The following is a 15957-nucleotide window of genomic DNA, read 5'->3' as shown; positions in this document are numbered from 1 at the left end:
CCTTATAAGAAGCAGAACCACCAGCTGTCTTCCTGCAAGGACTTCATTAGATGTGTCCCAAAGACTGGTGCCTGCTTTTTGGACCAAGACATGGTCATTCTTCCAATCAATAAGTAATACAGCAAAAGGAAGTCACAACTCTGACTTGCACTGGAGCAACTCTAAGAGACTATCAGTGAGACCTGGGATTGTAGTCATTTCTACAAGTCTTTTCCCTTGGACAAAGCATAAAAACAGAGTCCTAAAGATCATCAATCCCCACCCCCCAGCTCAGGACTGGACTGACCTGGGCATCTTGAAGCTGAGGGCAAACAAGGAGCTAACTTTGTTGTTGTATATTTGTTTTGTTTTTGAGGCCAGAGGGTCCCAAGTCCTACCTTCCCCATGTTGTGAAAGTCCCTTCCTGAAATAGGCCTGGGGTGGGTCTTCTGGGGCCCTCAGTGCCCATCTAGGAAATGAGTATTCTGTAATTCTGGAAGTTTGCTCCTGCATTGGAAGCCAAGCCAGGCTATGGTGCAAAATTCTTGGGGGAAAGCCTAGCCTCCATGAGAACTGGGCTCAAGCTGCACTTGTCTACCCCAGAGTGGGCTTTTGATTAGCACAGAGGGGAAGGGGTTGCATTTCTTTTTTGAACTGAGGACTTGTGGTCTTCTATGTTTATGTCTGCCTTTTGTGACCTGAGCCACCTCTTTTTCCTCTGTCTTTTACTAGGGAGGAGAACGCCCAAAAATCAGCCTACCAGTGTCCCTCTATCTTCTCTCCCAGGTATGTTTGTTCTGTCTCCAGTGTCTCCTACACATATGGGGTCCTGTGGTGTGTCCAGGGTGCTTATCTAGCTCTGTGGCCCCTATCTTGAAATTAAGTCCTAACACAGAGAAAGAGTGTTCTGCTTTCCATACACCGAGTAAGACTCAACCTCATAGTAGAAGATGGAAAGTAAAGGGAAATGATGCCTGGCATCCATGCTGTCAATTTCTAGATGAGGCTTCCCAAACAACTGGTTCTGGTTTCAGATCACCTTCTGAAGGGACCTCAGAACAGCCATCGCCTAAGATTTGAGTCCCAAACAGTTTGCCTGTCTCCCTCCTTAAACAACTGTTTCTTCCTTCACCTCTTGTAATTATGTAATATTTACAAGAAGGGGAAAAACTCCATGGTGACCCAGTTACATAACTTCAGAACTATTTTTATTACCAGCAGTCCAGATTTGTGGGCCACTTCATCTGGCTGTCAAGTAGCCAGGTGTTTACTTAGAGTTGTGATCTCATGTCTGCCATGTTACCAGGGTTGATTTCCTTTAGTGAGATTTTCTTCTACTTGGACCCCCTACTGTTTCAAGTTTGGGGTAATGCTGGCTCCTGCTAGCCTGAGAACAGCTCCAGCTACCATCTTCCCACAGTGGGGAGACTGATTGGATCCAGACATAGTGTGACCACTGCTTATGCCCTGGAGCCTTGTTCTGGAGGCTCTATTTGCTCAGAACTCTGCCTGAGGCCTGCTGTGTCTCAGCCCCCTCTGTGCCACCAAGCTCAGCACAGGACAGCTTCTCCCGGCAGACCTCTGTGCTGACTCCTTGCAAGCCTGCGAGCATCTCCTGCTGGGAATTCGGGGCATCTGGAAAGGCACAAACAGGTCAGTTGCTCAGCTCCAGGAGTCCAACTGAAAAGCTCATTCTCAGGTCTCCTAGCTGTTGGAGCATCACATAGGCAGGTTTTCTTCTGAGGAGTGTGGTCACTAGCTCCTGTGACTGCTCCTTGAGCTTTTTCTCTGAGAATCATCTTTTACTGTCTTAGAGAAGGACTGGTGGCCCAGGCCACTCATTGATTCTTTCAGTATCTCTGAAAACACAACTTTAATTCATTGTTCCTTAGATGTCATAGCCCTTAAAAAGATCTCTTCTAAACTCAAAATGTTGGGCTGGTGAAATGGCTGAACAGGTTAAGTGTTTGAGGACAAGTCTGATGACCCAAGTTAATCCCGGGACCTACATGTTAGACTAAGAGAACCCCCCACCCTCTATCTGTTTTCATGTCCGCATACCACATGCCATGGTGCTTATATGGCCACACACATACACATAAAACTAAATAAATGTAAAACAAAAATTAAAAGTCCCGAGCCTTAGTTGGGTGTGATAGCTCATGTCTTTAATTCCAGCACTCAAGGTGCAGGCAGATCTTGTGAATTTATAGCCAGCCTGGTCTACATCATGAGTTCCACGCCAGTTAGTACTATATAGTGAGACCCTGTCTCAAAGATAGAGAGAGAGAGAGAGAGAGAGAGAGAGAGAGAGAGAGAGAGAGAGATCTTTAGTCCTTCTTCCTTCCTCCCCTACACTGTCATTTAGCTAAATTATAATGTGGCCTAAATGTGTGAAAGCATAAAGTTCAGTTTAAATGCTGTGTCCTTAAAACATCTATATCCCTGTAAAATTGATGCATACTTACAAATATTGTCAGCATATTTTCAGTAGCTACCTTGAAAACTCACATCAGTGGCAGTAATTTAGTACAAGCGATGCCATCTCCTAAAACTAAGCTGCCTCTCATCATAAGAACATGGTGCAGATAGCCTGGCCTGGGCACACTTCCACATCTCTCCTGTGAGGATCCCTCCCACCATGCTCCTGGTTCAGAGCCAGGAAAATGAGTACTACATGCAACTACCCACAAGGATCTGTCCACCTACAGGGATCCATCTATCTGCAGTGATTTGTCCACAGGAAAGGGTCAGTACACAAGCAGAGATCCGTGTACAGGCAAAGATCCACCCACAGAGATCCCTCCACAGGCAGTTCTTCCATAGTCAAGAATCTATCCATAGGCAAGGATCTGTCCATAGTCAGAGATTGGTCCATAGATAGACATCTATCTGCTAGGACCTGTGTACCTGCCAGGGATCAGGAATCCTTGTATATGGTGGATATATCACACACTGTACTACATCTATTGACATCTATTGCTTTACATTTTTAAAATTTATTATTAGTGTATATGTGCCTGAAGTAGGGGTTAGCATATGTGCCATAGTGTGCATGTTAAGGTCAGAGGACAACTTTGTACAGTCCTCTCCTAGTGTGGTTGCCCAGCTTGCTGAGCCATCTCACTGGCTTACTTCTACATTTTAAAACAAGGTAGTAAATGTAAAAGGAGGTTTCTTGTCGTGCTCTCCAGTTCCCAAGTAACCACTCTAAAGCTTAATATTAATTACAATTGCTTGGCCAATGGCCCAGGCATATTACTGACTAGCTCTCACAATTAAATTAACCCATTTTTACTAATCTGTGTATCACCATGTGGCCATGGCCCACCAGCAGTGCCCTGACATCTTACCCCTTAGGCAGTTCCATGGCCTCTCTATGACTCTGCCTTCTTTCTCTCTGTATCTCTGTTTGGATTTCCTTCCTGGCTCTATTCTGCCTGGCCATTGGCTAAAACAGCTTTATTCATCAACCAATAAAAGCAACACATTCACAGCATACAGAAAAACATCTCACATCAAGGTTATGTGTCTAGGCCAACTTGACAGGCCAGTTTTGAACACCCTGATTCCTAAAGCCACTCTTCTGAGCATGAGGCAGCAAGGGGCTGACAACCAGAGCTTTCTGCTTTATATCCCAGCCTGACTGGACCTTCCTCTGCCTCCTGTGGCTTTCACGTACAACACTGCTGTGACCCAGCATATTGAAACCCATACCAGGGCTTGGGATAATTCCAGTGTTGGACTCTCAGAATCACTGCCCCTTTACCAGTCCTTGATTGCTCTTATGCTAGAACTTGGCACTAGCATACCACAGAAAGGAAGGAGTATACTGGTCAGGCAACCACTCCTTTCCCATAGTGCTTCACTTGAGCAGTGATGGTGTTGATGTCCTCCCAAGAAAGAACAGCTGGCTAAAACAGGCAATGGGGGCAGGGTGGTGGTAGAAGCCTTCCAAAGTTGAGGGACTGCTTTCTCCTTGATGGGACCCATCCTCAGTCTTGGTATCTTGGATCAGGAAGGAGTAGAGTGGAGGACTACGCTCCTCAATACATATTCCATCTTCCTCCTTTCACCAGGTCTTCCTCATTATACATCATGCCCCACTGGTGAACTCTCTGGCTGAAGTCATTCTGAATGGTGATTTATCTGAGACATACACAAAGCCTGCGCAGGATGTTCCCAGAAGTTCTGTAAGTCACTCTGGACTGTGTAAAAGCAGTACTTGTTTTGTTAATTCGTATTTCTCTGAAGTAAGAAAACAATATTTTTATTATACATAAGTGATGATGTGTAAGGTGGTCTGAGATACAGGGAATCTAGTCACAGTCTTTAGATGTGCACCTGAGGGAATCTTAAGTTCCACATCAGCAGTGGATTTGACCAGTTGGGTGTTGCAGAATGGATTGTATAACTCATGGTCCTTAGATGTTATGTGTACAAGGCACTATTTCTGGGACAGAATGAGAGTTGAGAGAATAACCTATCTAAGATACATATATCCAGAGGTTGGGTAGTGACCATCTGTGAATGATGCAGGTCCAGTGTGAGAACAGTAGGGCATGCCAATACAGCAATCTGGACAGCTTTTCCTTTTGCACAGCTGCTATCCCACTCAACCTGAAGTCATTCTGGGGAATATTGATGCCATATTCTCAAGTCATCTTGTTTCCAGAGAAGTGGAAGTTCTTGGCTTCTAGCTAATTACTAAGCTCTATGGACTAAGCATGTCTAGCCATGTTAGATTTTGTGGAGCTTAGCATTGTGCTTTGCACACTAAGGAAGGGAAACACCTGGGGCCAGGACTGACTTCCTGGACTCTTTCTTGCTTGTCTCAGTGCTTTGATGTCATTCCTTCTACTACTCTGCTCAGGTGTCCTGAGCCCCATGCTACCTGGGGACTATCCCAACTTGTCCTTTCTCTCCCAACCCACCTGTGTCCTTACCAAATCCACTGCTGGAAAGGGCCTCACACATGCCTCCTCAGAGGTCTCATCCTGTTGAATTCCTTGTGGCTGCTATCATATCTGTAGTTATATAAGGCTGTGAAGTGAGTTCCTGCAGGCATCTGAGAGTAGCAGAAAACGTCTTATACCAGGACTGTTTCATGAGGTCTTATCTCTACTACTGGTACTCCAGCAGGAGGCCCACATGAATATGTGGGGCATAGTAGAACCTGTGTTATCCACTGCATGTATGAGTGAAATGTGATCCTATAGATGGAAGGCTTTTATGTATGCACATGTGTGTGCAGTGCCTGTGGAGGCCAGAAGAAGTGTTGGATTCTATGGAGCTGGAGTAACAGGTGGTTGTAAGCCACCCACTATGGGTGCTGGGACCTGAACACTGATCCTCTGCAAGAGCATCAAGTGTTCTTAATAGCTGAGCCATCTTTCCAGACCTTTCTATAACCTCTTAAGTAGGTTTTGCTGAATGGATGCAATAACGCAGAACCAATGCAGCAAAAGAAGCAGAGCCCCAGCCAACTGTCTAGCCCCCTACTAGCTGGATGACCTTGAGTAAGTTGTTTCATCCCACTTAGAAATCAGGGGAAGTGAGCCGGGTTCCAGGGGCTGACAGTAAGGACAGAGAAATTAGATCCCAAATGCTAGACAAATGCCAGCAGATTGCAGCCTGATCCTCAAGCCCCCTTGGTTTATTCTTGAAGTGGTCAAAGGAAAGTATAATGCGCTACCAGCATTGAAGCTTAGAGTCTCGGAGACTAGTGAGTGGTCAGACAGTCTAGTCCTTGTTATGCACATTTCTGCAAGAACCACCTCAGAGGCTGCTCCCAAGAGACATATTTGTTATTTATTTTTCCTTGTCTCCCACCCTGCCTGCTGCTAATTGACGCTCCATTTGTATTAATAACTTAATGTCTTAGGTCCTTTTAGAATCTTGTGTGTGACACTATTTCTAAGCCCTAGAATAGCTGCCTAGGCTCTTCCCAGAAAGTCTTCCCTCAGCAGTGCTGAAGTTAGACTAGGGGTGGTTGTTCACAGGTTATTTTACGTAAAGGCAAGAACAATTAACATGAGTTTCACCCTCTTAAGCGTGTGTGTGTGTGTGTGTGTGTGTGTGTGTGTGTGTGTGTGTGTGTGTGTGTGTGTGGTCAGAGGTTGATGCCATATGTCTTTCTCCATTGCTTTCTACTTTGTTGTTTTTTTTTGAGACAAGTCTCTCACTGAACCTAGATTTACTGATTCAGCTAGATTGGCGGTGGTGGGCTCCCAGGAACTGTCTTTGTCTGCCTCACAGGTCTGGGAGTACAGATACACCTGTTTCTAATGTGGTGCTGGGGACTCAAATTTAAGTCCTGGTGTTTGCATGGCAAGTACTTTACTGACTGGGCCATCTCCCAGCCCCTTATGAAGCTTTTAAGTGCATCATGCATTATTGTTGACAATAGACCAATGCCTCACAAATTTCTTGAACTCACTCATCTTGTGGGTGAGTGTGCTCTCCATGTGCTCCAGAGCTACCTGCAAAACCAAAACTTGATTACTCTTGAATCCTTCCCCCATCCCTCTCCCTGCAGACCCCATCCCACCTCTGTTTCTATGAGTTTGATGATTTTAGATGCTTCATAAAGAAGTGGAATCATGTAGTATTTCTTTTCTTTTCTGTACCCATTTCATGCTACTACATGTAGAATGGTGTCTTCAAGGTTCATCCATTTTGCTATTTATTGACAAATTTACTTAGATTTTAAAGGCTGGATAATACATGCATATACCCATTTTCTTTCTTAATTTTGCATTTCTTATTGGCATGTATAGATTATACATAATAGATTTCACTATGACATTTTCATACATGCATATAAAATATTTTATCATATTCATCCCCTATTACACTCTCTTGTCCCCATGTCACTCCACATGATCTACTTCCTTTTCCTAGTAGCTCCCCTTTTGCTTTCATTTCCTTTTTTATTTTCCCTAATGACCAGGGAGTCTCAGCAGAGCTGTGTACAGAAGCACAGGCCCCTTACCAGTGGCTGTACCACTGAAGACGATGTTCCTCCCTTTCCCAGAACATTATTGCCAGTAAGTCTTCATAGAGGACTGGGACCTTCAGAGTCGGAGCCTCTTCTCCCAGCTACCATTAAATACCATTAAAATGTCATCAAGGAAGGGTAGGGCCTTGTGAGATTCCATGACACAACATTGGTGGGTGAGGTCTTTCTTAGGCAAGTCATCACAGCAGTTAAGAGCTCATGAGTGCAGTGACCATGTCATGTTTGGGACACAGTTTTCTGTATCACACCACTCCATCCTCTAGCTCTTGCATTTTTCCTGCCTCTCTTTGATGTTCCTTGAACTTTGAAAGGGATGATGTAAATGACCCATTATGACTAAGCATTCAGTAATCATTTATTTATACCCATTTTCTTTATTAATTCATCTGCTAGTGTTCAGATTGCTAGAGAACACTTTTTGTTGAGGTAATTGTAGATTTGTATGTAGCTGTAAGAAATAATACAGAGAAAGATTGTCCCTGTTTTTATCCCAGGGTGATCTTTCAGATCTACAGTGTCTGATCACAAGCAGGACATGGCAGACAGGCCCTGGTTTACAGCTTAAGCAAAAGCACAGAGTTGATGGTTACTGGCCACCTCTCAGATGAACCCTCTGTTAGATGGATCTCCATGGCATCCTCTTGGGGCAGAGGTCAAGCCTCCACTGTGGAAGACACACCCACTGGTTGTATGAGTGGCTGAACTGAAGGACCTGGCACATGACAGGCTGGCTTTTCTGTGGGTGTGGGATCAAAGCCCCACCCTGTGATGCTTGCAGTTGGAAATCCTGGAACAGCTGTCAAGATGACCATCATCTATGACTTGTTTATCACAGTCCTGTGCGAATGGCCCTCCTTCCTTGTGAATGAGAACAGTCTCCTATTGTTTCCTGCCTGGCTCGGATGTGGTTGATGAAATTTGTTTTAAGTTTCTTGGTCTTTTTTACCCTACTTTCTCCTTCCTGTAATTTGTAGATAAGTTACTGGTATTGCTTCATTTTTACCAGCAGACCTCTCACAAACCCAAACCAAAATTGGAGAGAAGCAGAGGGGAGACAGAATTATTCTGAAGGGCTATAATTTAGGGTTAAATTTAACACACATCAGCATAGGCATCTAAATGTCTAATTGACATTCCTGTGCATCACCATCATATGGCTCCTGCTGAGGACCAGATCTCTCTGGGATTCTGATGCAGAGCATGCATCAGAGAATGCATGCTGTCTTAGTTACTTTTATTTTGCTATCAAGAGATAGCATGACCAAGGCAACTCATAAAAGAAAGCATTTATTTGGAGGCTTGCTTACAGTTTCACAAGGTTGGTCCATGAACATCATGGCAGGGAGCAAGGCAGCAGGCAGGCAAATAGAGCACTGGAGTAGGAGCTGAGAGCTTGTGCTTTATCTGCAAGTTGGAGGCAGAGAGAATGAGACTAGGCCTGGTGTGGGCTTTGAAACCCAAAGCCCACCCTGCAGTGACACACCTTCTCCAATAAGGCCGCACGTCATAATCCTTACTAAATCATTCCCTAGGTGGGAACTAAATATTCAAATATATGAGCCTATGGGGGCCATTCTCATTCAAACCACCATACATGCCCAAGAAGCTAGGCTCTTCCAATGTTTGCAAAGTGAGTATGGGTTAAAATTGGGAGTGTGCCTCATTCAGATACAGTGTCACTATATAGTCCAGGCTGTGTAGCACAGGCTGGTTGGTCTTGGGTTCATCATCTTTCCAATTTAACTTCATGAGTGCTGGAATTACATGTGTGTGCCACCATGCCCTGCAGAGTATTTTTAAGAAAGAGATCTTTTTCCATCTTTCCAATGGTACAACTTCCTTAGTCCTTGCATCCCTTCTACATGCACCCCATGACCTCACTGCCTTCCCACCCTTGTGAGCACAGAGGCCTGTGCTAGATAGTCAAGGGTACTCAGTGTGGGAGTAAAGTCACATAGGCTCTTTTGGCTTTATCGTGAAGACTCTCAGAGCAGGGAGTCACTTTTGAGTCCACCCTGTGAGGTTTGGAAGAGCCTCAGAGTGAGCTGTTTCTTATGTATCCTACATGCAGAGATAGCCAAGTGCTCTGAAGCAAAACAGCATTAGTGCCTCAAGTCCTAGATGTCGTGGTTTGAATTCATCTGCATCTCCAGGCTTCAATCTCATTGAATGTACAACTAGAATAACAGCATGGCTTTGTAGTGAGGATTTCTTGCTGTGTGTAGTGTTTGTTCTTAACTCTAGCACCAATTAGAGTGGGAATGGTAGATGCGGCTGTCCAATAAACTCACCCTTTATTTGGGGCCTACCTCCATGGGCTGGCACACTGTTGTCCAAACTGAAGCATATTCAGCAGGTACTTGGGGAAGCACTTCAGAAACAGGCAAAGGCATGAAGGGGATAAGCATCAACAGTGACAACAGTAAAAGAGGCTGCCAAGACTAAACATTGCCATTGGTGACAGTGAACTAAGCCATCAGTGTTCCATCTGAGCTCTCCAACATAACCACCAGGTTTCACCTCTAGATGGCTCAAATATTTGACCACTAATGTATGTGCCAGGACTGGCTAGCTGGGAGTTCAGAATATGGGTTAATAGATAGAATAGGTTTCCCCCTCCAAAATACTCATTGATTATCCCTGCAAGTGTCAGGTAAGCCAGTTGGGATGGTATCCAAATGATTCCCTGGGGGTTCAAGAGTGCATGTGACCTATATCTTGCTATACTTCTCTTTGTGGCTCCTGTTATTCCTAGTAGCTGGGCTCTCTGCTCAACAGAAAACTCCCCCAGGATAAGGTGTGTAGGGCAGCATCTGAAACCACAGGAGCCTGGTTTCTCTGGGTCATGTGCTTGCTGGCTTAGAGTGTCACTGACCATCCTGGGGATCCTTGGGCCTTCCACAGGGCCACTCTAGGATTTTGTTGTCCCAGTGTGTGTAGGAGTTTGCCCTCCCAGCTGGATTTGGACCTCCAAGGAACACATGGGTTTTGGGGAGAGGCTCTGAATACTAAACAAACAGACCTTTAGAGTCAAGGGCCTTCACTAACTCAGTTACATACATTTCTCACAAGAGAATTAGACCTTAGAATGTTCCCTTTTGTGCAGCCACTGTGGAATCCCAGCTCCTGAACATCCTGTAGGAAGAGGATCTGGGTGCTGAAGGGAAAGCCAGGGTGCACCATGCCCCATGTACCAAAGAGGACAGCATTGCCTTAGCTTTAGGGACTCTCCCTGACAAAAGGTGGGCTGGGTAGCTGACAGGAGTCCTAATGTATTAAGATTCTAAACAGGAAGCCTCTGCCAAGGCTGAAGGTGACTTAGAATAAAGACTAGGGCCCTGTTCCTGGTCCAACAGGGGAAACCTGAGTGGCCAAAGTGGATAGGGATGAGGTAGAGGATCACTTTACTGTGATTTTCTGTGATATAATGCAACAGCCTGGGGACAGCCACAAGGTTGGTGAGGCTCTGCAGTTGGAGGTGGTGTCACATTCCCTGCTGAATCGGGATTTTCCCTGGTCTGCACTGAACCATTGGCAACTTCTTCCATGTAATACCTCAAATAAGAGATCATGGTGGGGACCCCCAAGACACTCATCACTACTGGTATGTATATGCTGGGTCTTTGCTGGGTTTTATTACCAGAGTGGCCACTCTGGGTGTTTATAGTTTTTAAAAAGACTTTGAGTTACTCTAATGTGAGTCAATGTATTTATCTATCTCTTCAGATGGTAACTGTAGGTATCTCCCCATTACACCAGTGAGTAAATACAGGATCCTGTCTCATAGGAAGAGAAATAGGACTATCTATAGCAACCATCACAGCAAGCAGACACGAGGCTGTAGGAAAGCAACAGCCAAGAGGAGACGGGACAAGTCACAACAGAGTGTTCATAGCTGGCCCTTTGATGGTAGGAAGGTACCCAGATTTGAAGGATAGGAGAGGGAACCATGGAGATACCTGGAGGAAGAACACTTTGGTCAAAATGAAGAGCTGGTGTAAAGGCCCCAAGACATGATTTATCTGCAGTTGGAGGGAGAGTGAGTGGTATGGCAAGGTGTATGAAGTAGAGATGAGGTTGGTGATGGCATGTGGAGCCTGTAGGCTAATAGAGGGCTCAGATGCTGATACAGAGGGACTTAAGGCCCATTTCCTCTCTCAGTATGTTTCCAGTGGTTGGCATGGTTCCTGTGATGAATTGTATTGCGATAACAGCTCCATGAAGGAATTAGATATCTCACCTGTAACAAGCCACCAACATCTTATTGGTCAATACCAGAGTTCTTGAACAGGAAAAACCCCTAGCTCTGGCTTGGGGACTGTGGGACACTTTCACTGGGTGAAAGGGGGCCTGATTCCTTTTGGGCACTCTACAGACCTAGTGGTTGTGGTGGCAGAGGGACATCAGTTCCTCTTTATATCTGAGGGGAGTGCAGCTCTCCTAGGAAGTGGATTGAACCAGTTTCTAGAGCATTTTGATGCCACATCATCAGCAGATCCTAACTGGCTTGAGATTGTTGCTGCTGACCACCTCCTGGACTCTCAACACCTCATTCTGGATTGCCTTCCTTGTAGCCTGCAAACAAAATTTGAAGACTCACTGGTGAAGAGATGTTCTTTATGGTCTATAGAATGATCTATAGTGCCTTGGTTTCAGCTGTGGATGAGAGAATTTATTAAATATATACCAAACAAATTGAAAGAATCAGTAGCAAGTAGTAGATAGAGAAGGCATCAGATAGATTGCAAAACATCATCCAATCAGGGACTTACAGCATCCAGCAGAGACCACTGGAGTAGCCTAATTGTGAGTGCAAACAAAAGCAACACCAAATTGAGCACTTGAAACATCCAGCAGAAATGGACTGGGGAGGCCTTATTGAGGTACCCAGCAGGAGCTTCCCATTGAGAGTTCTGCGTGAAATAGAGCATCCCCTCAGATGAGGCTTCCAAGTAAAAGAAAAATAGCAGCAGATGGTTATTAACATCATCAAATTGGATGCATGCAGTTATCCAGCACAAGTGACTTGGGAAATGTGCTGAAACAGACTAGAGTTCCCAAATTAAAACCTAGGGGCAGAGGGAAGCATACTCTTCATGAATGAGCCCCCAGCTTCCCATTCCTTTTGTAAGCATTTTTATATTATGGGATAAACAATAATAACTATGGTTGGAAATAATTGGCCTTTTTAGCTATTCTTAAGGCACAGTATTCTTACTCTTGGCCTGTTTTATTGTTCATCCCTGTCCCTGACAGAGAGAACAAGGGGCCAGCTCATCCCAGACAAGGGGCCTTGGAGAACACTTGAAATAAGTATACTGGAGTCTGAGACAGGAGAACCCTTTTCACTCCCAGATCTGGCTTTCAGCAAGCTTAAACAGCACATAATAACTCACCAACATAATGTAGAAGGCAAGGGTCACATTAAGCAGCTGTGTTTGCTGGGACTTATAATGAAAGCCTGCAGTCCCACTTCTTATAGATGCCAAGGCCTGCCTGGCTGTAGCGTGAATCCCTGTCTCAAAATAAAAGGCAAAAAGAGGACTGAGGATATAGGCTGATGGTAAGAACTTTACTCACTGACACTGTTCGAGTGGCTGGATAGTTATGACTGAGTTAATGACTTGGGCAGGGCCCAGCTGCTGAGCATGGGTGGCTGGTGGCTCATGCATGCTTAGTCTTACTTTGAGCATTCACTGAGCACTTACACAGTATAGACTGCTGCTGTGCTGGCCACAGGGAACCCAGAATGAATAATAGTCCCCATCCTGACTCTTTGGGATGAGGGACAGACAGCAATCGAGTGCACTCCTGTAGATGTGAGACCTGGGTCTGAAAGACTGGAGACAGCTTCAAGAGGAGACACAGGGAAGTCCTCCCAGAGGAGGTAGCTTTGGGCTTGCAATCTTAGGTCAGGGAACTGAGTCTTCTCGGAACTGGTGGTTAAGGGAGGTAAGTCAAACATGGGGGATAGAAGAGAGGCTTAGTCTGTGGGGCTGGCAGAGGGGCCACTTCATAAGAGGCATGGCATTTCTGTCCCATGCTTCTCTTTTGGGGAGCAAAGCAGTGCTATGTCCCAGTCTCCTCAGGGAAGTTGAGGGTCCAAGAGGTTGAATGTTTGTCCCTCTGGGACGGCTGGTGTTGAGTTTGAACCCTGGACAGTTTCTACCTGGGCTCTTTTGTATGCTGTGATGGTTGTGTCCATTTGGGTGAGATGTTGGAGAACGGTGTCCTAGGCTGACAGAAGTAACAGGCAGCACTCTCCAAGAGTTTGTGATGCTTTCTTAGAGATCATGAGTAAAAACACTCTATCCAAAGAAATGCTAGTTAACCATTTAGCATGCCATTCTTTAATGAGGGGATGTGAGATATTTTCTTGGATTGATTGAAGAGGCTGGTTTAAAATTCATTAATCTCACTGGCTTTATTTGCTCTTGTTTGAATGTAAGACACAGTACCAGGCAGGGCACTAGAGCTAGGTTGGGAATGGGAAGAAGAAGATGGCCTGGGGTGGAGAGAGCAAGAGATGAGGCTGGTCCCCTGTAGTTCTGATCACAGGCTCTAGGCTACTTCCCAGGAAGCACTGGCTGATATTATCTTTTCCCTGAGAGCCCAGGTGTTAAGAATGGATCCTGGAATCCTTGAGCTCTGCAAATCTGTTTTGATGCACTGTCAGTGCAGCATCCTGCTGTTAGTGGACATGGCCTCTATTGAATTGGGTGACTTTTTCAGATCACCTCCCTGATGTGGCTGCCATCACACACTTTGTAGGCTTGGCAGGGCTTGAGTTCAGCAGTCTCATGTCATTCAACCTCTTGGCATGGAATATGTTTATGCCTTTTTATTTCTGCTTGCCAATCACCATCTTCTGGTATGAGAATAGTCTTGCCATGGCCAGAGGAAAGAAAGTCAGATGCTGTGGTTCCTTGGGTTACAGTTGGTGTAAACCTAGACCACTGTGGCCTCTCTGAGTTTTAGTCTCTGTATATATTAGATTCAAATGTAAATTGAGGACTAGGGTGTTGCTAGCTCAGTGATCAAACACTTGCCTGTCACGTATGAGGCTCTGAGTTCCATAAAACTCACGAGCTTTTGTTCTACATAGTACTTGCTTTTCCTGTTAACCAGCTGTGCATGTAACTTAAGCTGTTTATTGGCTTGTAAACCAGGTCTCTCCTAGTAGCTTAGGCTGACCTTGAACTCACAGTCCTCCTGCCTCAGCCTCTCATGGGCTGGGATTATACTTATGCACCACCATACCCATATCATGGCTCGGTCTTCCTCAGTGCTTCTGAAGGCTGACTTATTGGGTAGCATAGCAAGTGCTATGTGAAGGAGTGGAGGTCTGCTGGGCACTGATACCAGGCTTCTGGATTTGGTCTTCCTGTTACAGTATGAGGTGACCCAAGACAAGTGTGAAAAGTACTCACAACAGTATGGAGCTCTCCCAAGTACTCACTATAGCATTAGGGGAGAAGCACTGCCTAGAAAGAGTGACAGAAGGTGTGGCTGCCTCTTGTACTTAACAGCCCTCTAAGGAGAAGCTGATGTGATGGCCCTTGGAGAGGCCCACAGAGGGCATAGTTGTAAGCAGTAGCCAGGACTTGGCACTTACCAGGCAGGTGGACCTGAACATATGGTTCCCTCCTGGCTTTGAGTTCTAGGACCTGTCAGTACCAGCACAAAGCAGATTGTACAGGTCAGTCAGCAACTCAGCAAATGCATTACCCTTTGGGCCATCTCACTAACCTGGACTTCAATCTTTAGCATTGACATCAGTGTTTCTCAACATGTGGGTCATGACCCTTTGTGGGGGCATCAAACAACCCATTCACAGGGGTCGAGTAGCAGATATCTTGCATATCAGATAGTTACATTATGATTCACAACAGTTGTAAAATTATAGTTATGAAATAGCAGGAATAATTTTATAATTGGGGGTCACCACAACATGATGAACTATTTTAAAGTGTTGAGAACCCTTTAAAGGGTTATATCCACTTAGGATATTTAGGAAGGTTGAGAACCACTGATCTGCATGGTTTCCCACTCTAGCAGTGGTATGACCAGAGTTATATAACCCTTACTCATCTATGGACCTTTAGATGTTTCTAGCTATTGCTTGATGGCTGTACTTAAAAAAAAAAAAAAAAAAAAAACCCAAACTTTTAAAATTATTCTTATGTAAGTTTGTGTTTCTCCTGCATGTATGTTTGTGTGATGGTATCAGATCTCCAGGAACAGGAGTTATAGACAGTTATGAGCTGCCATGTGGGTGCTGAGAATTGAACCCGGGTTCTCTGGAAGAACAGACAGTGCTCTTCACCCTGAGCCATCTTTCCAGTCTCCAGATGGCTGTATTTTATTTATTTATTTATTTATTTATTTATTTATTTATTTATTTATTAGTTCTAGTTAGGGAACAAGCTTGTTTCACATGTAAGTCCCTTCTCCCTCTCCCTCCCCTCACCCCCATCCCTCCTCCCCCACCCCCAGCCTACCCCCCACCCCATCCACCCACCACTCCCCAGGCAGGGTAGGGCCCTCAACGGGGGCTCTGCAAAGTCCACCAAATCTTCCTGTGCTGGTCCTAAGCCCTTCCCCATGTGTCCAGGGCCAGAGTGTATCCCTTCATGTGGGATGGGCTCTCAAAGTCCCTTCTTCAGATGGCTGTGTTTTTAAAGGCTTGAAATTTCTCCATTCCCTGGTCCCCACCCCCAATACTTGGATATCCAGAAAAGAAGATTCCCTTATAAAGTTCTTGAATTCATTATTTTTTTTCCTCTTAAAGACAAAGTCCAGTTGGCCTCTCACTATATAGACCAGGTTAGCCTCTAACTCATAGAGATATGACTGCCTTTGTCTTCTGAATGTTGAGTTTAAAGGCATGCACCATTATACCCATCTGGATCTTTTTAACACTTTTGTTTTGTTCTTTGAGAAATTCATACAGTGGT

At 45.1% G+C, this 15957-nt stretch overlaps 1 protein-coding gene across 6 annotated transcripts in view; it reads left to right on the top strand.

The window, feature by feature from the left end:
• Clec16a (C-type lectin domain containing 16A) overlaps window positions 1-15957 on the top strand; it is a 214373-nt gene that overhangs the window by 34403 nt on the left and 164013 nt on the right. For all 6 annotated transcript variants that reach the window (XM_027424795.1, XM_027424794.1, XM_027424793.1 and 3 more), the window contains exons 8-9: window positions 712-765; window positions 4059-4172. In XM_027424795.1, coding sequence (XP_027280596.1) covers window positions 712-765; window positions 4059-4172 — 168 coding nt within the window. The remainder of the gene's footprint in view (window positions 1-711; window positions 766-4058; window positions 4173-15957) is intronic.

Source organism: Cricetulus griseus, chromosome 7, assembly GCF_003668045.3.
Source record: "Cricetulus griseus strain 17A/GY chromosome 7, alternate assembly CriGri-PICRH-1.0, whole genome shotgun sequence".
Classification (NCBI taxonomy): domain Eukaryota; kingdom Metazoa; phylum Chordata; class Mammalia; order Rodentia; family Cricetidae; genus Cricetulus; species Cricetulus griseus.
Note: the sequence above shows the minus strand (reverse complement) of the source record. Positions and strands in the feature narration are given on the sequence as shown.